Source organism: Apodemus sylvaticus, chromosome 9, assembly GCF_947179515.1.
Source record: "Apodemus sylvaticus chromosome 9, mApoSyl1.1, whole genome shotgun sequence".
Taxonomy (NCBI): Eukaryota; Metazoa; Chordata; class Mammalia; order Rodentia; family Muridae; genus Apodemus; species Apodemus sylvaticus.
The window spans coordinates 48,265,465-48,291,295 of NC_067480.1; the positions used below are offsets into that span (position 1 = coordinate 48,265,465).

General features: G+C 41.2%; 1 protein-coding gene and 1 pseudogene across 2 annotated transcripts; one reads left to right on the plus strand and one right to left on the minus strand.

Moving 5' to 3' along the window:
- On the plus strand, nucleotides 1–25,464 carry LOC127692712 (prostaglandin-E(2) 9-reductase-like). Of its 2 annotated transcripts, none has more exons than XM_052193323.1 (10): nucleotides 1–198; nucleotides 6,039–6,160; nucleotides 10,325–10,492; nucleotides 11,242–11,358; nucleotides 17,614–17,691; nucleotides 18,098–18,220; nucleotides 21,480–21,589; nucleotides 22,036–22,201; nucleotides 23,530–23,612; nucleotides 25,210–25,464. In XM_052193323.1, the coding sequence occupies exons 2-10, from the start codon at nucleotides 6,080–6,082 to the stop codon at nucleotides 25,250–25,252; spliced, it is 969 nt and encodes a 322-aa protein (XP_052049283.1). In that variant the 5' UTR covers nucleotides 1–198; nucleotides 6,039–6,079; the 3' UTR covers nucleotides 25,253–25,464. The 2 variants fall into 2 exon arrangements, with proteins under 2 accessions (XP_052049283.1, XP_052049284.1); XM_052193324.1 differs by lacking the exon at nucleotides 1–198 and adding an exon at nucleotides 205–421.
- On the minus strand, nucleotides 20,673–21,351 carry LOC127692713 (60S ribosomal protein L13-like; annotated as a pseudogene).
- Nucleotides 25,465–25,831: the final 367 nt, after the last annotated feature.

Consider the following 25,831-nt stretch of genomic DNA (forward strand, 5'->3'; position numbering starts at 1 on the left):
GCTCAATGTCCCGTCAGTTCCTGACTCCGTGCTACAACCCCGATTAATAAGTAGCAGCTTGATTTCAAAACATTTTTGTCATCTGCACTGATCTGGTATTTGAGGTATTTGTGTTGGATTCAAGTGGACCCACAACACTTTGAAGAAGAAGAAGAAGAAGAAGATACTCTGCAGTTTCTCCGCTTTCTTAGTTTGGAGGTGAGCAGGGGAGGCAAGGGTGACCAAGAGTCCCAAAGATCAGAGCTCCAAGAGCCTGGAGAGTAAGCTCTCCTTGCGGGGAGGCTGATCGGATGGGAATTAATCTAGAAGAATCGTAATGACTCAGATGTAGGGGGGTCGTGGAGAAGAAAGCTGAACACTCCGCTCTGGAATCCGTCTCTGACACTACATCTGTCGTCTTTTGGTGATAATCACGGTACAGGTAAAAGGGAACTCTATATGTTTTCTCAAGACAGACAGCTAGGTTTAATGTTTGTTTTTCCAAGGATTTCAGCAACTGCCTTTTTGAGCTATGATTGGGGAAAAAATCAACTCACACGAGTATTAATTCCACATTCAAATTTTCTCAGATTTTAATAATTGACTTGTAAAATTTCATCTTAAATATTTATAGGTAAACAAGTCAGATTCATAAAACAAAAAATATCTCAAATATATTAAATTGTGTTGTCAGAATAATATTAAAAGGATGTATAATATATTTAATGCAACCAATTCTTTGAATTTTCAAAAATTATTTGAAATACTATATTTGAATTAACACATTGTTTTAAAAATTGTTAACTTTTAGTGATATCTTTTGCACAGAGAATATCTTAAAAGAAATCAGAGAGAAAAGATAGTAGTGTTATGTTTATAGAAAATCCAGAACAATGTAGAGGTAATTTTTTTTAAAAAGCTGGAAAGGCAGAGACCGAAGGATCCCTGGGCTACAGCTTATTTCACTCATATTCAAATTATGACCAACCAGGCCTCTTGAGTGAGTGAGGGTCCTAGTGGAGACCCTGTCTCAAAAACAAAGTGAACAGCTTCTGAAGAGTGACACCTGAGACTGATCTCTAACCTACAAGTGCATAGACACACAAAAATGAACATACACACACACACACATGCACAGACATACACACACACACACATACACACACACACACATGCACAGACATACACACACATGCACACACAGGCACAAGTGCACATCCACATGCACATGCAAGCATATTTTTATTTACCAGGTTTCACAGATACAAATGGATTTATATATTTCATTAATAAATATCTCAAATAAGAATTTTTTGAGAAGCCGGGCGGTGGTGGTGCATGCCTTTAATCCCAGCACTTGGGAGGCAGAGGCAGGTGTATTTCTGAATTCAAGGCCAGCCTGGTCTACAGAGTGAGTTCCAGGACAGTCAGGGCTACACAGAGAAACCCTGTCTCGAAAACTGGTCTGGAACTTGCTATATAAACCAGGCTAGCCTGGAACTCACAGAGACCCACCTGTCCCTGCCTCTAGACTATTCAGATTAAAGGCATGCACACTATCCGTCTCTATTTGAAGACTCTTGGAGAAAAGGGAAAAATTTATCAAAAAGCAATAAAACTACCACCTACATAGTAATAAATCTAATAAAATATGAATAAATAACTCAGTAAAATGGTACAAAATTTATAGAACTGTGATGATACTAACATTCCTATTAGTAAATTGAATAAAATATATAAATGTTATAATGGGGAATATGAAAATTCTTGAAATATATTAAACAACAGATAAAAACTAGATATTTATATCATGATCTCAGACTCAGTGTCAATAGTACCAATGAGTCAGTTCCGAACCAATCAAAGGCTCCAATACAATATCAAATAAATGTTTAAACTTATTGAAAGTTGATAAGGTGGTTATAAATTTTATCTAACACATCAATAAGTCAAAATAAATTTACTCTTCAACAGAAGGGGCTATGGAGAAGTTTCTATTCTCTATAACAAGGCTGACTTTGAATATTATAAGCAGAGTACATAAATTAAATACACTCATCTGAAGTGGAGGCTCAGCCAGGAAAGTATGTGCCTGAGTGTGACCCTAGAGCCCACATTTTAAAAGCTAGGTGTGGTAACACACACACTTGTAAATTTAGTGTTGGGGAAGCAGAGACAGGTAAATTCCTGGCTACCTGACCCACTTGACAGGTTCCAGAGAGATCATGTCAGAGAAAAACACAAAAATAAACACAGCCCCAAACAGAAAAATTTATAGTACCTTAAAAACAGTCAAGGTTGTCCTCTGGATTCCAAACACCCACACATGCGTGGGTACATACAGTGAGATTAAACGAACTTCTGAAGTAGAATATATATTGTTTCATAGAAAATAGTTGCACTTTCTTTGGTTTCTTCATATCAGTTCTCTAGTCAGAAAAGTAAAATCAGCAAGACCAGCCCCAACTAAGCGAATTCATATTGGCTCCTGTTCTAAGGTTGTTCACAGGCAAATACTGAGAATGCAATAAGACCAAGGCAAAGATCAGAAAAGGGAAATGGAGAGTTGGCTTCGGTTGGTGCTGTTCAGTTCCTTAACATGGAAGAAATAGATAATGTCTTAAAAACAGGGACTGCTAGGTGCTGTAGCACCCAGGAGACTAAGCAGCAGAGGGGGTGAGTTTGGAGTTAGTCTGGGCTCTGTGGTGAGTTTGAGTCTACTTTGGGCTGCATATCAAACTTGTGACTGAACCAGAGAATAAACAAAGAAGCGCTCCAGATCATAAAGATTTCAAACCTTTAAAAGCAACTTGCTAAATATCAAAAAAAAAAATTAAAGTAGCTACAATCAACACAGTTATGATATTTTATTACCTACTTACTTTTAAATTTGTTTCAACTAACAGATAGTTGTGTGTAATGTGGAATACACTGTGAGGCTTTGGTATCTGCACTCATCATAAAAAGAATCAAGGTAATAACATATTCAGACCAGCACCAACTTATGTGCTTACTGTGAGAACAAAGGTTCTAATTTGGGGGCTCACGTGGAGAATCAGGGGACAACAAAGAAACAGTTGACCACTATAAGCTGTTTTCTGGGTTTGTCTCAAGTGCAGGATGAAGCTAATATAGGTAAGTGTTCACGAATTATGGGGAGGGGAGGGTGTCGTGTCCGTAGCCAGTCTGAAGACTCTTCAAGCAAATCTGGAATTTGGCACAGGGTACACTTTGTTTTGAACTTATGCCACATGCGGCTACCAGGCACTTTATAACCCCAACGCCACATTGTTTTCAGCCCTGTACACAGACTAAACATGAGCTCAGACCAAAGGACTTTGTGAGGTACTCTGGTTTGTAATAAGGAATGACTTCTTGTGTCAAAGGAGAAAGGAGAGGGAGAAATCACAAGAAACTTGGCCACTCCTACCTTTACTATTTTATCTACAAAAAAATCTTTGAGGTAGGGTCTCACGTAGCCCAGACTGTCTTCTTCCTTTGCTACACAGCCAAGGGTGATCTTGAACTTCAGTTTCCTGAGTGCTGGGGGTATAGATATGAAGCGCTATGCTTGCTGATCTAGTGCTCTGGATGAAAGGCAGGGAGGGCTTTGCAATGTGGACAGCACCCTACCAGATGAGACACACCCTCAGCCCCACTTCTGCCTTTATGGAACCCAGATACTTGGAAGGAAGGGCTAGACACCAGATGGCCGGCTCTTCAGTATCTCTGGGCTTGGTAGATGGAGCATATGCTAAACAGTACCCAGACTCAAAGCTCTCCTAACCAGTTGCCTTTCGATATGTAGCATTTTCTAGAATGACTAACCATGGAATGGTTACCAAGTTGATCCCACATAGGTGCCTTTCCTCTTTTGAAACCATAGAACCAGTAAACAAGGGTGAACTTTAGCTGTGAAGAAAATAATTCTTGGCCAAAGAGTAGGAGAAGCAGAAACAAAAGACCCATGGTGTGCTTTTTGACCCATGGACTGTAATGCCCAAAATTAACCTGTAAACCCCACCAGACCAGGAACTTTATAGAATTCTGGGAGTCATGGTTCTTGGAAAATAGCAAAGCGTCATGGTAAAGTACAATGACCTATAGGTTTGTCCCTATAAGTCCCTGCAACACATGGGTTGACTCAAGACCATTCCAGCTGGGAGGTTCCAGGGAATGCCCTAACCAAAGTCCATCTCTTGTTCAGTATTTAATATTTAAGGTGAAATCTCAGGGTCGTTTTGATTTGCATTTCCCTAATGACTAATGATGTTGAGCATTTCTAAGGTGCTTTTCGTCCATCTGAATTTCTTTAGGTGAAAATTCTTTGTTTAGCTCTGTACCCCATTTTTAATAGGGTTATTTGGTTCTCTGGGGTTTAACTTCTTGAGTTCTTTGTATATATTGGATATTAGCCCTCTATCAGATGTAGGATTGGTGAAGATCTTTTCCCATTTTGTTGGTTGCCGTTTTGTCCTTTTGACAGTGTCCTTTGCCTTACAGAAACTTTGTAATTTTATGAGGTCCCATTTGTCAATTCTTGATCTTAGAGCATAAGCTATTAGAGTTCTGTTCAGGAAATTTTCCCCTGTGCCCATGTCCTCAAGGGTTTTCCCCAGTTTCTTTTCTATTAGTTTCACTGTGTCTGGTTTTACATGGAGGTCCTTGATCCAACTTGGAGTTGAGTTTAGTACAAGGAGGTAAGAATGGATCAATTCGCATTCTTCTGCATGCTGACCTCCAGTTGAACCAGCACCATTTGTTGAAAAGACTATCTTCTTTCCACTGGATGTTTTCTCTCCTTTGTCGAAGATCAAGTGACCATAGGTGTGTGGATTCATTTCTGGGTCTTCAGTTCTATTCCATTGGTCCACTTGCCTGTCACTGTGCCAGTACCATGCAGTTTTTGACACTATTGCTTACAGTTACAGTTTTTAACACTGTAGTATTGCTTGAGGTCTGGGATACTGATTCCCCCAGAAGCCAGAATGGCTAAGGTTAAAAACTCAGGAGACAGCAGGTGTTGGCGAGGATGTGGAGAAAGAGGAGCACTCCTCCACTGCTGGTGGGGTTGTAAGATGGTACAACCACTTTGGAAATCAGTTTGGCGGTTCCTCAGAAAACTGGACATGACACTCCCGGAGGACCCTGCTATACCTCTCCTGGGCATATACCCAAAGGATTCCCCAGCATGCAATAAAGACACATGCTCCATTATGTTCATAGCAGCCTTATTTATAATAGCGAGAAGGTGGAAAGAACCCAGATGTCCCTCAATGGAGGAATGGATACAGAAAATGTGGTATATTTATACAATGGAATACTACTCAGCAATTAAAAACAATGCATTTATGAAATTTTTAGGCAAATGGTTGGATCTAGAAAATATCATCCAAGGTGAAGTAACCCAGTCATAAAAGAATACACATGGAATGCAATCTCTGATAAGTGGATATTAATTAGTCCAGATGCTCTGAATACCCAAGACATAATTAGCATAAGAAATGACTCCCATGAAGAAGTAAGGAGAGGGTCCTGATCCTGGAAAGGCTTGATCTAGCATTGGAGGGGAGTACCAGGACAGAGAAAAAGGAGAGAGGTGATTGGAGAATGGGTGGAGAGAAGAAGGTTTATGGGACATGTGGGGAGGGGGGAACTAGGAAAGGGGAAATCATTTGGAATGTAAACAAAGAATATAGAAAATAAAAATATATAATAATAAAAAATTTAATATTTAACAAAGCTTGGTTCAAACTTGGCCCAAAATGATGGGATTGGTTTCTCTGGAGAATCTCAGGAATAACAAGACTATAATGAGAACATCTGTTAAAAGTAAATGCTTTATTAGTATATCATATAATAAATAAGCAATATAAGCAATATAATAAATGCTTTATTAGTACATATTAATGTACTCTGAGATTCTCATTGAGCTTGTTCTACTTCTCTGGGACATGTGAGCTATTACCTCTCTCCTACACACAGTTCTATTTAGAAATGGGACAGGAAGTGAGTAATGATTGCACACTACAGCGACTGTGTATCTTCCTGTTCATCAGTACCCAGTGATTGCGGGGAAGTCAGAAGGAGAGCCTGCAGAATGAATCTCAAGCGCTATTCGGAACTAAATGACGGCCACCATATTCCTGTGCTTGGCTTTGGAACCTTTGCTCCAGAAGAGGTAAGGATGGTGGTGTTGGAATTCAGAAGAAAACCAAGAGGGCCAACAGAAGCTGTGAATTTGGCCATGCGGTTAACAGCTGTAGTTTTTATTTCTGCCTTCACTCTTAGTTTCAAACCTGGAACAAGCCTGCTTCCAGCGGGTTGCAAGTGAGAAATTGGTTGTTTTTGTTTTTGTTTTTGTTTTGTTTTTTCAAAATAGAATGGGGTTTATTCAGGACATGGGGAGGGAAGGTAACAGAGGCAGAGAAAAGCAGAGAGAGAGAGAGAAAGAGAGAGAGAGAGAGAGAGAGAGAGAGAGAGAGAGAGAGAGAGAGAGAGCAGGAGTGGGGAGGAACAAAAGGACACAACAAGAGCAAGACAGCAAGTGCGAGAGAAAGCTTAATGCCCACCCTCACTGCATAAATGCTAGTCACAGAGCGGCATGTGTGTCATGTCTTTGTGGGATGTTTTCATGGTTTTTTTTTTTTTTTGAGATCTGTCTATTCATGTCACTTCCCCTCTATGTAATTAATTTTGTTACAGAGTTTTCTGAGTTCTTCATGGACCCCAGATAGTAGTCATTTTCCAGATATCACATTAATTATTTTTTGCATCACTGAGGTCAGAATAGAAACCAAAGAAGGGATTGGTGCTTTGATAGGTTTTGGTTTATGATTCCCACACTCCAGCTTTTCCTGAGCAGAGCATTGAGGTGGTGGGGATGCTGGGGAATGTGGAAGCAGCTGCCAGGATTCTCATGGTGGAAGACAAGCAGGAAGAAGAGAAGCAAAGGCAGGATCTAGGGCAGGATACAGTGCAAGGACACAAAGCCATGCTCCCAGCCCCCTAGCTCCTCCAAACAGATCACACCCCCCACACACACACAACTAAGTGAAATCAAGGGATTAATCCAATGATCTGGTCATGATCTAGATACCTCTGTAAAAGCCAACATGGCACACCCACAGGTGTGTTTCAGTAATTCCTTGGAGCTTTGGTCCAAAAAAAAAAAAAATGCAAATCAAGCTGACAAAATGAACCTGCACAGACCGCTGGTGATGATTTTCTCCTAACTGTAGGTTATTTCTCCACTCTGTTATTCCATTTGCTGCAAACAAACCTTACACAAAAATCTACAGGTAAGTAAAGAATTCTGAGAGTCGGAGAAATCAGGGATGAGCTTCTGCTGTCCTTTTGTCATGGCCATTCAAAGGTGAAATGTTATCTCACTGTAGTTTTGAATTTCAAGACAGGTTGCTAAGTCATAGTAACTGAAGCATCACTGTGTTATCCTGAATGATACCAAAGGTTTTCTCCAGGGATGAGCACACTGATTGGTTATATAATACCAAATGGTCAGCCCTGAAAACACACACAAGCAACGCGTTATCCGGTCTGAGCGGGTCGTATTTAAGAATATATGTATATACATATACCATGCAATGGCAGTGAAGAAAGAAGCATGAAGCTGAGAGGGAGGAGTGTCCTATGGGGGGGGGGGGCAAAAGGAAGGGAGAGATGTTAAAACTATGTTGTAACCTCAAAAAAAATTTTTTGGTTTTTTTCCAGACAGGGTTTCTCTGTATAGCTCTGGCTGTCCTGGAACTCACTCTGTAGACCAGGCTGGCCTCAAACTCAGAGATCTGCCTGCCTCTGTCCCCCAAGTGCTGGGATTAAAGACATGTGCCACCACTGCTCGACTCAAACATTTTTAAAAATTAATAGGATTATAATTTTTTTTGATTTGTTTTTTTCGAGACAGGGTTTCTCTATATAGCCCTGGCTGTCCTGGAAATCACTCTGTAGACCAGGCTGGCCTCAAACTCAGAAATCCACCTGCCTCTGCCTCCCAGAGTGCTGGGATTACAGGCATGTGCCACCACCACAAGGTAGGATTATAATTTTAACCTTATCAAAAGAGTTAAAAAAATGATTCTTAGTTATGCACAATTCTACATAATGTATTTGAGTTAAAAGACAGTTCCCTGTACTATTGATTTGCAGGATTTTCTCTGTGCTTTCTTCCTTTGGTGTCATTCGGGATAACACAGTGATGCTTCAGTTACTATGGCTTAGCATGCTGTCTTGAAATTCAAAACTACAGTGAGATAACATTTCACCTTTGAATGGCCATGATGAAAGGACAGCAAAAGCAAACACTGACGGGAGTGCAGGAAAAACGGAGCACTGATTTTTCCCTACACTGCTGATGGGAATTAGTACAAACAGTAAAGAAAACAACATAGAAGTTCCTAATAATAGGACACTTATATGATCTAACCATAACCTCCTCCATCTATAAAAGGAAAGAAAGCATGCTGGAGCAATACAAGCAGACTCCTCAGTAACAATTATGAGTTGTTGCCCATCAAGCAATGATGACTATGTTGTTGAACACACATACATGCACACAGAGTGGAGCCACAAAAAAATTAAATTTGTCATTTTTATAAAGTGCATGAATTAGAAGATGCTTTAAAAATAAGTCAGATGCAAAAACCAAATACTACATGTATTAAAACTACGTTTGTTGACTTAAGCATAGAATAGTGGTTATTAGATTGGAAATGGGTACCAAAACACAGATCAGGATTAAGTTCTGGCATGTCAATAGAATGATGATTATAGTTTTTATATATATATAAAAGGGGATTGAACCTAAGCCCTTGAACATGCTAGGCACATACTCTATCATGGAACGCTATTACATACATCACCAGGCTTAACACAAAAGCCCTGCATTTTGAGACAAGATCTCACTATGTTGCTCAGTCAGTTCTTGAACTCAGGAATCTCCTTCCTCTGAAGAGACTAGCTCAAAGATCTTAAACGAATTATAAAGGAGAGGGAAATGCTAGTCATGCTAACTGATTGGTATGTGTTTAAAATATCACTTGAAACTCTGTGGTATCACTGACAATAGACAACCTAGTTACTATGGTGCCAGCAAGACTTTTCCTCCTCAGAGCTCAATTTCCTAATGATGTCATCAAATAGTAAATTTGCTAATGGACCAACCTACTAGTGAGGTTGATGCCCTCAGGTTTCAATCACTTGATCTGTCAGGGCACAATTAAGATTGAGATCAAAATTATAACATTATGTGCCCAGTTCCCAAAGGCTCATGTCTATCTAGCAATAAAAGCTCATTTAGTCCATTTAAAAGAGACCCTCAAGGGGCTGGTGAGATGGCTCAGCAGTTAAGAGCACTGACTGCTCTTCCAAAGGTCCTGAGTTCAAATCCAACCAACCACATGGTGGCTCACAAACATCTGTAATGAGATCTGACTCCCTCTTCTGGAGTGTCTGAAGACAGTTACAATGTACTTACATATAATAAATAAATCTTCTAAAAAAGAGACCCTCAAATCCTAACAGCCCCAGCAAATTTCCAAGTTCAAAGTCTCTGAGCATCAAGGCAAAGTTACTTAAATACTTCCTTATATTATATGGGTAATTATTATGTTTATATGTTATATAATTATTATATATACATATTACATATATACATATGTATGTGAATATAATATATATTATATTCACTATATCCCAGCAGTATTCATTTTTATTGCTAGCCATTACTTCCATCATACAGATAGAATGGCTGGGGGACACATTAAGACGGCATCCTGCCATGTGTTACAGTGTCTATTTTTAAATTAGACCCTGGCAACCTTAATTTTCACTATTTTATAATAGAGAAGAATGCCATTTTTTTTAACTTTTTGCACAAAAAAATAGTTTGTGAATGTATGCTGTCCTTTGGGTGAGTCAAGTTTTAAAGTGTTCTGACAGAGGATGTCTATGTAAAGCCTCAGCTAAATAATTAGGAATTGAGACTCTCCACGGCTTTCCTGAAAACAATATATTCATGTATTCTCTAGGTGCAGCGTAATGGGAATTCAGTGTGTTCTGCGTTCTGTGTGGAAATAGGAGAGACTTCCAACACTTTCTTCAGTATCTCTTGCAATATACACTGTCTTGGCTCATCTGAAAACTTCTCTCAGATGCCCAACTCTCATTATTTGAGAAGAAAAGACCCAGTCAAATCTGGGATGACACATCACCCTAAAGACAGAACTCACACCACACAGCAGAAACACATAGTTTGTAAATAGCTAGCTGTGCTGGAACTAATTCAATCACTCAGATATCAAAGTACTCCTTTTGGTTGCTGCTCTAGGTTCCCAAGAGTATGGCTCTGGAAGCCACCAAAATAGCTATAGATGCTGGATTCCGCCATATTGACTCAGCCTATTTCTACCAAAATGAAGAAGAATTAGGGCTGGCCATCCGAAGCAAGATTGCTGATGGCACTGTGAGGAGAGAAGATATATTCTACACTTCAAAGGTATTGCACATATATGGTATGCTGGTGTGCAAATGAATGAAATTGATGTGTTGATATTTATATGATTTGATCAGTAGATAAATTAGGCATATTGGCCTAGTGTTTAATTTCATACGTTCAACCAATGCTGAAAACAGGAAGCTGATCATCTCTCCTCACCACTGTTTGAATTTGTAACTTTAGTGTAAAATTATTACTCTTTTAGTCTTACCTGAAAGCAGTGTGATTTAACATGGACAGAGCTATGTAAGACTATAGTTTCCTAATCTCTTGGGTGACTGATGTTTCTTAAGATTCTTGACATCCAATTTTTACTTTCATCAGTGATAGAGAAGAAAGTTTTTCTTCCCAAGTATCTCATAAAACATTGATAGAGTCTTGTACTGCATGCAATACATATTAAAAATCTCATGAATATTTCCTTTCATTTATGTAAAAGAATGGGATATTAACTCTTTCCCATTGAGTGAATGGACAAAGGAATAAGATAGAAGCCTCCTTTGTAATCTCTTGTGAAATACATCTCAGAAGTTGGTTGTTACTGTCATTATATCCAATTTTTACACAAGTATTAATAATTTTCTTCCATTGTCCTATAGATTTACCAATAAAATTCAAATATATATCAGACTTGACATTATTGGTTAGACAATGGAAAACTCAAGATTTGACAGGGTGTTTTTGGCTCTGCAGTCATCAGTTCCAGATCAGTTTTAAAAGTCTCAATTTTCACTCTCTAACATTTGTAGCTTCCCTCCATATGTCACAGACCAGAGCTGGTCCAGCCTTGCTTGGAACAATCACTGAAAAAGCTTCAACTGGATTATGTGGACCTCTACCTTATTCATTTCCCAGTGTCAATGAAGGTAAGCCACCAGCATCTTCATCATGACCATCATGTCACTGGTGATTTAATCAGACCCAAGCAAATAGATCCATTCAAGATAGGTCCTGGGAAAAGCAAGGAACCCAAATCATGCTAGATTGATGTATTTGAAAAAATCTTGAGACGTGTGTCTGCATACATGTATATATAAATATAGATATATACATACACATACATATATATACACATACATTTATACATATGCATATAGATATTAATACACACATATGTGTATATATACATACATACATATATACATACACACACACACACACACATATATATATATATAAAATTTACTACAAGTTTGTCTTTTGTTCCATCCCCTCCCGTTGGTAGCAAATATGGCTTGTTCGGGTTCAAGGTTGTTCATATTCGGTGCCTTATCTATATCTTCCTGCACAAAAATTAATCTTGATTTTAGTCTCCATCCTCATTTCAAACTGTGGGCTCTTTTTACTGTTAATCTTCTGGTTTTTAAGTTAATCTCTTTACTTTTGTTTTTGTTTGTTTGTTTGTTTGTTTGAGATGGGTCTAGCTTTGAACTTACTACGTAGCCAAAACTAGCATTAAATCCTGATCCTTTTTGTCTCCATGTGCTAGGAGTATAAGTATGCACTCTCATGGCCCCTGGTCCACTGACTTCTGATAACTGCACAAAGTTAGGCAAGTGACCGGAACAAAAAGGTGTTTTCATAAGAGAAGTGGTGTCTCCTGAGGCAGAGCGCTGTGCTGGCAGGTCACACAGTCTCAGTTTTGAACGGGTTCCAGCCACGTTGACCTGCTGGCCTCGACTGCAGCTTTGGGTTGTCCTTCTGTAATCATCCGAGTACTGGGATAACAGTGTACATCAGCCCACTCTGATCATACTGAATGGTTTTGAACTTTTGTTTCAGTTTTGACTGGTTTACAGTCCTTCCTTAAAATCTATGACTTTATTCTCATCTATAAATGTCAATAAGAATATTACTACATAACTCACAGAGAAGAAAATAGATTAAATGAATTGATATAGTGCCTGGAACATGGCCAGTACTTGGTAAATGTCTGTGTTTTAATATTTGTAAAACAGAATGTAACAAAACAAATGATAACTCTTACTCCGTGTCTAGCGATAATGGAAATTGTATCCATCTTGAAATTGTTTAGTCAACAAAAAATGACATTTGACTATTGATATCTTCCTCCATGATTAAGTCCCCTTTGTATGACCCTTGACATACTGAACTAAAAATTAAAAACAAACAAACAAACAAACAAAAAGCTTAAAATCAAACACAGGGTGACAGACAAACGCCATAAGTGGTGCTTATGACCTGGAAGACAGATTCCTTAGTAAACACATTCAACATTCCGAAAAGAATCCAAACCCAAGGAATTAATGAGTCACACTTCCTAGGTGGACTCAGGGTTTGTCTACACTGTATCCACCACTGGAAGGGCTGCAAATGGGACTCCTCACCCCTCACCCTGAGGAGTTTCTGTAAGCTTTGGAATCTACAGCTGAGTGTTGTTGCTATTTTTTTTCTTTCTCTGACTTATCTTTGATGTTTAGAGAAAATTAAACTGAAGAGTTATTCTAGCCTCAGTATCTTTTTTTTTTTCAAGTTCATATCTTGGTAAGAAATACTTCTTTTTTTTTTTTATTCGATATAATTTATTTACATTTCAAATGATTTCCCTTTTCTAGCCCCCCCACTCCCCGAAAGTCCCGTAAGCCCCCTTCTCTTCCCCTGTCCTCCCACCCACCCCTTCCCACTTCCCCATTCTGGTTTTGCCAAATACTGTTTCACTGAGTCTTTCCAGAACCAGGGGCCACTCCTCCTTTCTTCTTGTACCTCATTTGATGTGTGGATTATGTTTTGGGTATTTCAGTTTTCTAGGTTAATATCCACTTATTGGTGAGTGCATACCATGATTCACCTTTTGAGTCTGGGTTACCTCACTTAGTATGATATTCTCTAGCTCCATCCATTTGCCTAAGAATTTCATGAATTCATTGTTTCTAATGGCTGAATAGTACTCCATTGTGTAGATATACCACATTTTTTGCATCCACTCTTCTGTTGAGGGATACCTGGGTTCTTTCCAGCATCTGGCAATTATAAATAGGGCTGCTATGAACATAGTAGAACATGTATCCTTATTACATGGTGGGGAGTCTTCTGGGTATATGCCCAGGAGTGGTATAGCAGGATCTTCTGGAAGTGAGGTGCCCAGTTTCCGGAGGAACCGCCAGACTGATTTTCAGAGTGGTTGTACCAATTTGCAACCCCACCAGCAGTGGAGGAGTGTTCCTCTTTCTCCACACCCTCTCCAACACCTGCTGTCTCCTGAATTTTTAATCTTAGCTATTCTGACTGGTGTAAGATGAAATCTTAGGGTTGTTTTGATTTGCATTTCCCTAATGACTAATGAAGTTGAGCATTTTTTAAGATGCTTCTCCGCCATCCGAAGTTCTTCAGGTGAGAATTCTTTGTTTAACTCTGTACCCCATTTTTTAATAGGGTTGTTTGGTTTTCTGGAGTCTAACTTCTTGAGTTCTTTATATATATTGGATATTAGCCCTCTATCTGATGTAGGATTGGTGAAGATCTTTTCCCAATTTGTTGGTTGCCGATTTGTCCTCTTGATGGTGTCCTTTGCCTTACAGAAACTTTGTAATTTTATGAGGTCCCATTTGTCAATTTTTGCTCTTAGAGCATACGCTATTGGTGTTCTGTTCAGAAACTTTCTCCCTGTACCAATGTCCTCAAGGGTCTTCCCCAGTTTCTTTTCTATTAGCTTCAGAGTGTCTGGCTTTATGTGGAGGTCCTTGATCCATTCGGGCAATTCAACAACATAAGGAGGTCAAAGGGATACAAACTGGAAAGGAAGAAGTCAAACTATCATTATTTGCAGACGACATAATCATCTACCTAAGTGACCCAAAGAACTCCACTAGAGAGCTCCTACAGCTGATAAACAACTTCAGCAAAGTGGCAGGTTATAAAACCAACTCAAGCAAATCAGTGGCCTTCCTATACTCAAACGATAAGCAGGCTGAGAAAGAAATTAGGGAAATGACCCCCCTTCACAATAGCCACAAACAGTATAAAGTATCTTGGGGTGACTCTTACCAAACATGTGAAAGATCTGTATGACAAGAACTTCAAGACTCTGAAGAAGGAAATGGAAGAAGACCTCAAAAAATGGGAAAACCTCCCATGCTCATGGATCGGTAGAATCAATATAGTTAAAATGGCCATTTTGCCTAAAGCACTATACAGATTCAATGCAATACCCATCAAAATCCCAACTCAATTCTTCACAGAGTTAGAAAGAGCAATTATCAAATTCATCTGGAACAACAAAAAACCCAGGATAGCTAAAATTATTCTCAGCAACAAAAGAAAATCTGGGGGAATCAGTATCTCTGACCTCAAGCAATACTACAGAGCAATAGTGTTAAAAACTGTATGGTATTGGTACAGTGACAGGCAGGAGGATCAATGGAACAGGATTGAAGATCCAGAAATGAACCGACACACCTATGCCACTTGATCCTCGACAAAGAGGCTGAAAACATCCAATGGAAAAAAGATAGCCTTTTCAACAAATGGTGCTGGTTCAACTGGAGGTCAGCATGCAGAAGAATGCGAATTGATCCATCCTTGTCTCCTTGTACTAAGCTCAGTATCTTAGCTACCTTCCCATTTCCATGTTCTCTTTCTTCTTAGTTCATACTTCTTATGACTGAAAATAAAAAGGTCCGCAGACCCAGCCTGTATTCACTCGTTTATTCACTTGCTTACTTTTGAGACAAGGGCTTACTTAGCTCACCAATGAGTGGAGAGTGAGCTTGAACTTGTCATCTTTCTATCTCCATCTCCTTAGATCTGGAATTACAGCCAGGTGCCACCATTCTTGATACACGCACTGCTGGGGATTGCATCTAAGGCAGTGCACATGCTATATCACACACTCTACCTACCAGCTAGGCTGTATCCCCAGTTCTTCGATGGACAATGTTTAGCTACCATGTCTAACCTTTGACCTTTGATATCATGCTCTTGGAAATGAACACTGGGAACACTGTAACCATGTGTACTGGCTAGTTTTGTGTGTCAACTTGACACAGGTTGGAGTTATCACAGAGAAAGGAGCTTCAGTTGGGGAAGTGCCTCCATGAGATCCAGCTGTGGGGCATTTTCTCAATTAGTGATTAAGGGGGGAGGGCCCCTGTGGGTGATACCACCTTTGGGCTGGTGCTCTTGGGTTCTATAAGAGAGCTGGCTGAGCAAGCCAGGGGAAGCAAGCCAGTAAGAAACATCCCTCCATGGCCTCTGCATCAGCTCCTGCTTCCTGACCCGCTTGAGTTCCAGTCCTGACTTCTTTTAGTGATGAACTGCAATGTGGAAGTGTAAGCTCAATAAACCCTTTCCTCCCCAACTTGCTTCTTGGTCATGATGTTTGTGCAGGAATAGAAACCCTGACTAAGACATCATGTCAAGACTGCAATTCCTTATTTGCTGGGAATCATGACCATGTAACTACTGAAATTTTCAGTGGCAGACAGATGTTTCTCCAGAGGAAATCACACTGATATTAAACAGTAATGCAGATCCTTTCCCATTTCGTTGGTTGCTGATTTGTCCTTTTGACGGTGTCCTTTACCTTACAGAAACTTTGTAATTTTATGAGGTCCCATTTGTGTATTCTTGATCTTAGAGCATAAGTTATTGGAGTTCTGTTCAGGAACTTTTCCCCTGTACCTATGTCCTCAAGGGTCTTCCCCAGTTTCTTTTCTATTAGTTTCAGTGTGTCAGGTTTTATGTGGGGGTCCTTGATCCCCTTGGAGTTGAGCTTAGTACAAGGAGATAAGAATGGATCAATTCGCATTCTTCTGCATACGGACCTCCAGTTGAACCAGCACCATTTGCTGAAAAGGCTATCTTTTCTCCACTGGATGTTTTCAGCTCCTTTGTCGAAAATCAAGTGATCATAAGTGTGTGGGTTCATTTCTGGGTCTTCAATCCTATTCCATTGATCCACTTGCCTGACATTGTACCAATACCATGCAGTTTAGGGCTAATATCTAATATATACAAAGAATTCAAGAAGGTAGACCCCAGAGAACCAAACAACCCTATTAAAAAGTGGGGTACGGAGCTAAACAAAGAATTTTCACATGATGAACTTCAGATGGCTGAGAAGCACCTTAAGAAATGTTCAACATCATTAGTCATTAAGGAAATGCAAATCAAAACAACCCTGAGATTTCACCTCACACCAGTCAGAATGGCTAAGGTTAAAAACTCGGGAGACAGCAGGTGTTGGCAAGGATGTGGAGAAAGAGGAACACTCCTCCACTGCTGGTGGGATTGCAAGATGGTACAGCCACTTTGGAAATCAGTCTGGCGGTTCCTCAGAAATCTGGGCATGACACTTCCGGAGGACCCTGCTATACCACTCCTGGGCATATACCCAGAGGATTCTTCAGCATGCAATAAGGACACATGCTCACATGCTCCACTATGTTCATAGCAGCCCTGTTTGTAATAGCCAGAAGCTGGAAAGAACCCAGGTGTCCCTCAATGGAGGAATGGATCCAGAAAAAATCTACACAATGGAGTACTATTCAGCCATCAGAAACAATGAATTCATGAAATTCTTAGACAAATGGATGGAGCTGGAGAACATCATACTAAGTGAGGCAACCCAGTCTCAATCATGGTATGCACTCACTGATAAGTGGATATTAGCCTAGAAACATGGAATACACAAGACATAATCCACATATTAAATGATGTCCAAGAGGAACGGAGGAGTGGCCCCTGGTTCTGGAAAGACTCAGTGCAGCAGTATAGGGGAATACCAGAACAGGGAAGGGGGAAGGGGTGCATAGGGTAACAGGGGAAGGGAAGAGGGCTTATGGGACTTTCGGGGAGTGGGGAGCCAGAAAAGGGGAAATCATTTGAAATGTAAATAAAAAATATATCAAATAAAAAAAAACAGTAATGCAGGTCATAAAAACCTAGGGAAATGTTGTGTGAATTAACACATATAATAGATATTAGAGAAGAAAAGACATCTGTTACCTTAAATATTCCTTACAACTTCATATGCAAAATCTTTTTCAAGTATAAACCTAATTAATGAAAATTATGAAACCTAATATGTGTGTTTTGTATACATTGCTCTGAGGACAGTCATGAAGTTGGTGAGATGGTTATAATGGCTGTTTCTATTGCAGCCAGGCAATGATCTTATTCCAACAGATGAAAATGGGGAATTGTTATTTGACACAGTGGATCTCTGTGACACATGGGAGGTGAGTACTGGGATAAAGAGCACAGGGGGAGTTAAGAGAGGGAGTCAGGTCTCCATGTCACATGTGAATCAGACATGCGTCTTTAGACAAAGAAACTCATATCTGTACTAGGGTTATTTTGCTGCTGTGGGGAGGAAAGCATTATTGGAATATATGAGAGACAACTGGTAAAGCATGGGGGGAAATACCTTCCACTGTGCTCAATGGCCTCTCAGCCTTCTAAAGAGAGCAAAGGCATCCTTTCTGCCACCTTCTGTCCACATTTAAACTGGTTTCTCTCTTCTTAATAACCAATGCAGTTAGCTTTATTTCCCTTCCCTGGCAGTGTTCTTTCTAGCAATGTAACATTGCATTTATAACCATCCATGATGGCCTTCATAAAGTGTTCTTTACCACCCTACCCCAGGCCATGGAGAAGTGCAAGGAGTCGGGGTTAGCCAAGTCCATTGGGGTGTCCAACTTTAACCGCAGGCAGCTGGAGATGATCCTGAACAAGCCAGGGCTCAAGTACAAGCCTGTGTGCAACCAGGTGAGTGATATATATATATATATATGTATGTGTATATATATATATATATATATATATATATATCCTGACTACATAAGTACAACTTGCCCAGTTTGTAGTGTTACTTGTACATATGTTTTCAAGGCTGACTATTGTATAACCAACTGATGTGATCTTCCCTGGGGGATTTTTTTTTAAAACAATTTTTTTATTTTGTATGTATATTTGTAGGAATGCTATCTTTCTGTCTATCTCTCTCTCTGTCTCTCTCTTTCTCTCTCTCTCTGGGAGAGGGGTCGGGCATGCTGTGGTTCATGTGTGGACGTCAGAGGTCAACCTCGTGGAGCTGGCTTTCTCTTTCCACCTTTACAAGGGTTCCGGAGATTGAACTGGGTCTGACAGGCATGTGGCGGCATGCTCCTTCACCCACCCCTCACTGCTGTGATGCCCAAGTATACCCAGATGTCACCAGCAGAAACCTACCAAACTTATTGCCCTTCATACCTGCCCTCGTGAGTCTTCACCCAAAATCTTGCTTTATTGGTGCGGTTCAAAACCCAAAGCTCAGTGAGCGTCTTCACCATGCAGCATCTGTAATTCTTTCGCTCTCTGAATTTTATCTGCGTTCTGTGGTCCAGAGTTAGCTCCGACTCTGTAGTGGTGAATTCACTAAACACCTCTGGCTCCCAGCAGGTCAAGAGCACCGCTGCATCCGCCCAAGAACTCTCTGGATTCACAAATGAAACACACACACACACACACACACACACACGGGGAGGGTGGTGCCAGCTAATTTTGATATGCCTTGACTAATTCAATGGCTGGGCACTTCTAAATCTCTCTGAGGCTAGCAAACACTCCCCTCCGGTATTCCTGAGTTAACATCTTTGACAATCTGTATTTCATCTCTGCTACCTTGGACCCAATGGGGAAGTGGCCACCAGAGCCACTTTCCCAGATTCTCACATTCTGACTGGCCTTTAAGTTTGGTCTTTCTGCTTCCCTGTCATGAAGATTTTCTCTCTCTCTCTCTTTCTCTCTCTGTCTCTGTCTCTCTCTGTGTCTCTGTCTCTCTCTTTGTCTGTCTCTCTCTGTCTCTCTCCCTGTCTCTCTCTCCCCCTCCTTTCTCTCTCTCTCTCTCTCTCTCTCTCTCTCTCTCTCTCTCTCTCCCTTCCTTGCCCACAAGTCCCGCCCCATCTCCCTGCCCAGCCATTGGCTGTATGTCAATTCTTTATTGTCAATCAAAGCCAGCTGGGTGCAGGGACCCTCAGGCTTTGTGGGAGCCAAAATAAAGCAAAGCATTAGAACCAACTCCCAGCATGCTTCAGCAATGTTTTTCCTTTTTTCGAAAAACGTTTTATTGATTCTTTATAAATTTCACATGATGCACCCCACCCAAATCTCAATCATCTCCCTTTCCCTTCATATCTGCCCTTGAAACTTCCCCACAAAATAAAATTAAAAAAATAAAAATCTCACTATGGAGGCTGTGATGTGTCACAGTGTGTCACACACACACACACACACACACACACACCATTTTGTCCACACATCTGGCTTCTGCTACACCATCAATACTGGATCCTCACCTGGATTCCTCGCAGATATCCTGTTGTTGCACTATATCATGGAGGTCCTGCAGCTTTGGATCTGCAGGAGCAGCCCCTCTATGCACTCCAGCAGTTCATAGAGAGGGTAGATGGTGAGGTTGGCCGACTCAGAGTCCTAGCTCTGGACCTGAGTGGTAGCTGAGCTGGTCAGCCCACCAGCTCTCCGGCACCAACACCACCAAGGTGAGCTCTTGGCACTGCCTGGGCCAGCTCACCAAAGGTCGCAGCAGGCCAGGGGCAGGGCCAGCTCTCCTGTTTTCCTAATCTCAAACCAGATCACCTGCACCTTACCAGCAGGGCCAGCTCCACTGTACTGCCCAGGTGAGGTGCAGGGCCGGCTCTCCGGAGCGCTGTAGCGAGATGCTGAGTCAACTCTTCCAAACGCCATAGCCTGTGAGGGGTGAGACTAGCTCTGCCTAGCTCTTGGACATCAACATGGTCCCAGGCAGCAGCTCAGACCAGGGACACACACATGGCCTTTGGTAGTACTGTGACACCCTGATACTGTATGACCATGGCCCCAGATGTGGCCCAGCTGCAGCAGTGCCAGAACCTCACTATGGTCTCAGGTGGCAGGGCAGGCTACTCATGCAGGCTATCTCTCCACCCTCACCTCCCCAGTTCTACCTCTTTTCATAGTGCTTAAACCATTCCATTTCTCTTTCTCTCCCATATCTCCACGGCATACTTTCATTTGTATTGGCTCGCACTATGGGCCAGTCACACTGAGGGCAGGTGGGGTGGGGGAGCGGGTGGGGGAGCGGGTGGGGGAGCGGGCGGGGGAGGGGGCGGGCAGGCAGGTGAGCCTCTGGGTGTCTTCAGTCTGCCTGCGCTGCTGCTTCTCTGTTTTTACTTTTAAAAAGAGGACTTACTTGCAGTTGAGGTTTTCTATCAGTATAGACTTTTTTTTCTGCTTTACGATAATTTATTGCAACTCTCCAGCCACGCGTTACTTTTCCTTTTCAATGTCTCTGCAGTTTCCTTCGCCCTTTTTGCTCGGATGCCAAAGAGCCGGACATTGGCACGGGCCATGTGGATACTGACAAAAGCCTTAAAGTTCTTTTCTTCTTCTGGGATGACTCTGGCCTTTTCTTTTTTGTACACATTCCGGATGGGTATCACAGGTCATGTTAGCTGGGTGGCCAGTGTAAGTTCTTCAGCACAACTGTCTCCGTTCTTTGGAGCAGAAGGCTTCCTGGGGAACAGTATGAGCTTGCAGCTGGACTCCTTCAGGCGCTGCACGTTGGCCTGCAGTGACTCAGTGGATTTGTTTCGCCTCCTTGGGTCCACAGAGATGCTGATGGTGCAAGCCATTTCCTTGTGGATACCAGCCGCCCTGAGTTCCTCCAGGCTGAAGCCTCTGCCAGCCCGGACCTTGGTGTGGTATCTAACTCTAGGGCACCTCACGATGGGCCTGATGGGGCCGGACGCGGCGCGCTCGCCTGCCGGGCCTTGCGTGAACTTGAACCAAGTGTCCACTCGCTGATGCCAATCCTTGTGGAAGTGGGGCTTCATGATCATGCCATTCCGGCTGGGCGCCATGGCTAACCCCTATACAGGAGAATGACCAGTATAGACTTTTCAATTCAGCAGCTTTTACTTATGAATGCTTCTTTTTTCATAGTCCTGTGGAGTACAGTCTGGAACCTTTTTATCTTGTCTGCTTACAGGTAGAATGTCATCCTTATCTGAACCAGAGCAAGCTCCTGGATTACTGCAAGTCAAAAGACATTGTTCTGGTTGCCTATGGTGCTCTAGGCACCCAACGATGTGAGAAATGGTAATAACGATTATAACTAAAGATGGACCGTGGTAGTGCACACCTTTAGTCCCAGCACTTGGGAGGCAGAGACAGGGGGATCTCTGAGTTTGAGGCCAGCCTGGTTTACAGAGTGAATTCCAGGACAGCCAGGGCTACACAGAGAAGCCCTGACTCCAAAAAACCAAACCAAACAAACAAAAAAAGATTGTAACTAAATCATACATAAGACATATATAAAATAATTTCAGTTTTACAAATCTGAGGTTTTTCTTTTTTTAATGAATTCAACAAGCTCAAAAAGGTGGGTAAATCGACAACTGAAAATATTCCAGAGGATGCTAGCCTCTCTAGGTTAGGGGTCATATTAAGAGTCCTGGGTCTAGAGTGAGCACCTCCATTTGTTCTGTAAGCCTCCTAACACATCAAATCTTGACCTCAAGCAGTCAATATTCCTTTCTCCGCAGGGTAGAGGAGAATGCCCCATATCTCTTGGAAGACCCAACTCTCTGTGCCATGGCGGAAAAGCACAAACAAACTCCGGCCCTAATTTCCTTGCGGTATCTGCTGCAGCGTGGGGTTGTGATTGTCGCCAAAAGTTTCAATGAGAAGCGGATCAAGGAGAACATGAAGGTGAGTAGCAGACTGTGGGCCTCTAGGCTCCTGCGTGGAAAGAGTCTCTCCCAAGAAGGCCTCTTTGTGAGCACCGGGTGGAGTGTCTGCCCCTGGCATTCTCTGCGCATGTGTGCTTCACGCACATGGTGAGCAGTTTCTACTCTCTGATAGCATTCTGGGTTCATGGCTGTAAAAGGTTAGGATTGGCTGGGTTTCAGCTTTAAGTTAGCAATGTGCTCTGTAGCCTTAAGGAAACGGAAACCTGTCATTCGATCCCTGAAATGCAGGAACTGGACCATGTGATATTTCAGCCCACACTAAAAACTCATGTTGCATGTCCTTAATGCTCATAAAGAAGAGTATTCGAACACCGATCCACTCTGTGGGTTGCTTATCTTTATTTTCAAGTAAGAAAATACTGTTGCCTATAACAGTTGTCCAGCCAACCAGTTCCAATATATAAGTTTAAAATAAAATGGAATAAATACATTGATGCTTTTATTCCCTGTTTCTCCCTCTGGAGTCTCTCTATGCAATTCAGGCTAACCTCAGACTCACTGTCTTCTGCCTCCTGAGAGCTGCAATTACAGGTGTGCTTCACACTCAGTGTAGGACTGGAAACTTGGAAACTCTTTTCCTGTCTAGGCTTAAAACTGCCACCCTGTTGTTTTCCGTTCTTTAGGGACCATTGTAAATACAGGCCAGGCAAAACTCAAGCAATGGGGGGACAGATGCCATTTGAGGCTGGCAAAACTCACTTTGATGGTTTAGTAATGAGTGAAAATCGTTTTGATCCTTAAAGCGTTACAAATTTAAACAGTGACATCCTGTTTGAGGCAGCTCCTGAAGCCTTTAAACAATGTATCATTTCATTTGAGAAATTTCTGATTACATAAGAGGGTATTTTTCACATTCTGATCGCTCATTGGTTGGATATACACAGCAGAGGGTATCCGTGAAAACGATCGCTAGCTCATATATTTAAAAAGTCGTCCTTAAATTCCTCTGCATCTTTCATGAAGTTCATCCTGTGATCTTTGCATATGACAGATTGGTTTCTTCTCCAGCCTCTTCTGAGTTCTGATTTTTGCCTGTAGTGTTGTGGTGTCAATATATTATACATAGCAATATATTTGCATTCAACTTTCATTTGGAATTCATTAATAGTTTTATTTGTTCTTAGCCCAAAGACTGAGAAGCATTTCGTTAATAATTTGAATCCTTTTTGCATTTCTTGCTATCATCTTATAGAAGCTATCATCCCCACACAGTTCAGTCTGTCAGCTTGTGCTTTCCAGATCAGCAAATATGTGCTCATACTAAAAATCTGTCTACTTATGTGACAGGTTTTTGAGTTCCAGTTGCCAGCAGAGGACATGGCAGTTATAGACAGGATAAACAAAAATTACCGATATGCTACTGCTCATATGTAAGTAACCTTGGAAAATGCATGACTCGGTTCATTTTCTGATGGTGAGTTTAATATGATTGTTAAGAGTTGCCTGAATACTTGGGTGGGGTTAGTGTGAGACGGGAGCCTTTGGGAACTCTGGTCCCAAATTCTTCACAAAGAACTGTCACATTAGCAGGGTTCCTGCCACCAGGGTTAACTTGGATCACCACATATGGGCTTCTGTATTCAATAGTTCACAGACTGCATGCCAGCCAATATTGCTGATTCCACACCAACATGTAAACCACTATATTTGACAACAATATGGTAGATATGCAGAGTAGATTTTACTGAAGCCTGTTTAGAAGGGTTCAAAAATTTTAAATATTTTTTATCGCTTTATATTTGTGGGGTTTTTTTCAAGTATAGAGACCTAAAAACTACGTGATGAGCTTCTTTGACATGGAAGTGTATTTCATAATTCTGTTTTCATTTCTTCTTTTTAATTTTTTTTTATTTTTTGAGACAGGGTTTCTCTGTATATCTCTGACTGTCCTGGAACTCACTCTGTAGATCAGGCTGGTCTCGAACTCAGAAATCTGCCTGCCTCTGTCTCCCAGAGTGCTGGGATTGCAGGCGTGCGCCACCACCACCCAGCTGTTCTTTTCATTTCTGAACTAAATATAGTGTGTTTGATGTGATGGACAGTGAGTTAAAGCTTAATGAATTATAAATTTGGGATTACCAGCATTAAACTGTACATACTTACACACACACTCACACACATTGAGTAAGAAAGGGTGAGCTACTGCTTCAGGAAACTCCTGATGTAGTTGATGGAAAAGAATATGTTTGCACACTTGAATGCCTAAGTTCCATTATCTTCCAAGCAGGGGAAATAAAAGGTGAAATAAAAGTGAAATTTTGATATGACTAACAAATATTTACTATGCAGTCATTTTGTGGCAATAAGACAGATTATATAGCCAGTAAATAAGAACTTTCGATGTGATATTCATGTGTGTGTGTGTGTAATACATCACTGGTTCTCAACTTGTGTGTCACACCCCCTTTAGAGGTCAAATGATCCTTTCACAGGGTTGTATATCAGATATTTACATTTTGACTTAAAACAGTAGCAAAATTAAAGTTATAAAGTAGCAACAAAATAATTTTTTGGTTGGGGCTCACCACAACGTGAAGAGTTGTATTAAAGGGTCACAGCATTAGGAAGGCTGAAAACCACTGGTCTATACACACACACATATATATTTGAATCACATCTGTAGAAACGTTGTACACAAGCTGTAGTCAGATTCTGTTTACACCGAATGTTTAGAGTAAGAAAGGGTGAGCTACTGCTTCAGGAAACTCCTGATGTAGTTGATGGAAAAGAATATGTTTGCACACTTGAATGCCTAAGTTCCATTACCTTCCAAGCAGGGGAAGTAAAAGGTGAAATAAAAGTGAAATTTTGATATGACTAACAAATATTTACTATGCAGTCATTTTGTGGCAATAAGACAGATTATATAGCCAGTAAATAAGAACCTTCGATGTGATGTGATGATGATCAGGAGAGTCTTTCGTTCTACAGTCCAAGCCTACACTATACATTTCTTTACCATTTCAGTACTTCTGCTCACCCCAATTATCCATATTTGGATGAATATTAACACAGAAGCCTTTGTCAGGCCATCAACCAGAAGGGAGCACCATGGGAACTGCTGTGGATGCTGATCAACATGGCCTCTGGTTGACGCTGCCATCACTGTCAACCCACCCTGAACCGTACTGAGAGGGCTGAGCACGGTGTTCTTGTGATACTTTGAAGGCAATAAAGTTTTGGTCTGCGAGGTGCATGTGAATAAACCGACTTTTATTCGTATGGTTTGTGTCCATCTGAGTCACTGAAGTAAACTAGAATTTGAGTGTTGACAGGGAAGGAGTGAAGAGCCAGCTTAGAAGGATTAGCAGTTGGGTGTGTGGAGTTGAGGAGAGAGGACTTGAACAATCCTCCGCCTGAGGTGCATGGATATGTTGATAGGTTTATCATATAGACAAAATAGAACTTTGCTCCCCAGAGCCAGAGTTGAGGGTCAAACCTAAACTCTTTCTGTAAAAAAAGGGACTAGTGCCAGTGCTACAAGGAATTGATCGAGAGGCTGAAAACCAAATTACCTGACAGGTGAAAACCTGCTGAGCACTTTCTTCATTTCCAGCTTGCTTAGTTTTAGAAATAAACTTGAATTTGA

What these genes read in the sequence shown, in the direction of transcription:
- LOC127692712 (XM_052193323.1), top strand. Translation starts at nt 6,080, where the DNA reads ATGAATCTCAAGCGCTATTCGGAACTAAATGACGGCCACCATATTCCT. An exon ending in ATTTCCCAGTGTCAATGAAG is followed by an intron (nt 11,359 to 17,613) that starts GTAAGCCACCAG and finishes TTTCTATTGCAG; the next exon opens with CCAGGCAATGATCTTATTCC. An exon ending in CGATATGCTACTGCTCATAT is followed by an intron (nt 23,613 to 25,209) that starts GTAAGTAACCTT and finishes TTACCATTTCAG; the next exon opens with TACTTCTGCTCACCCCAATT.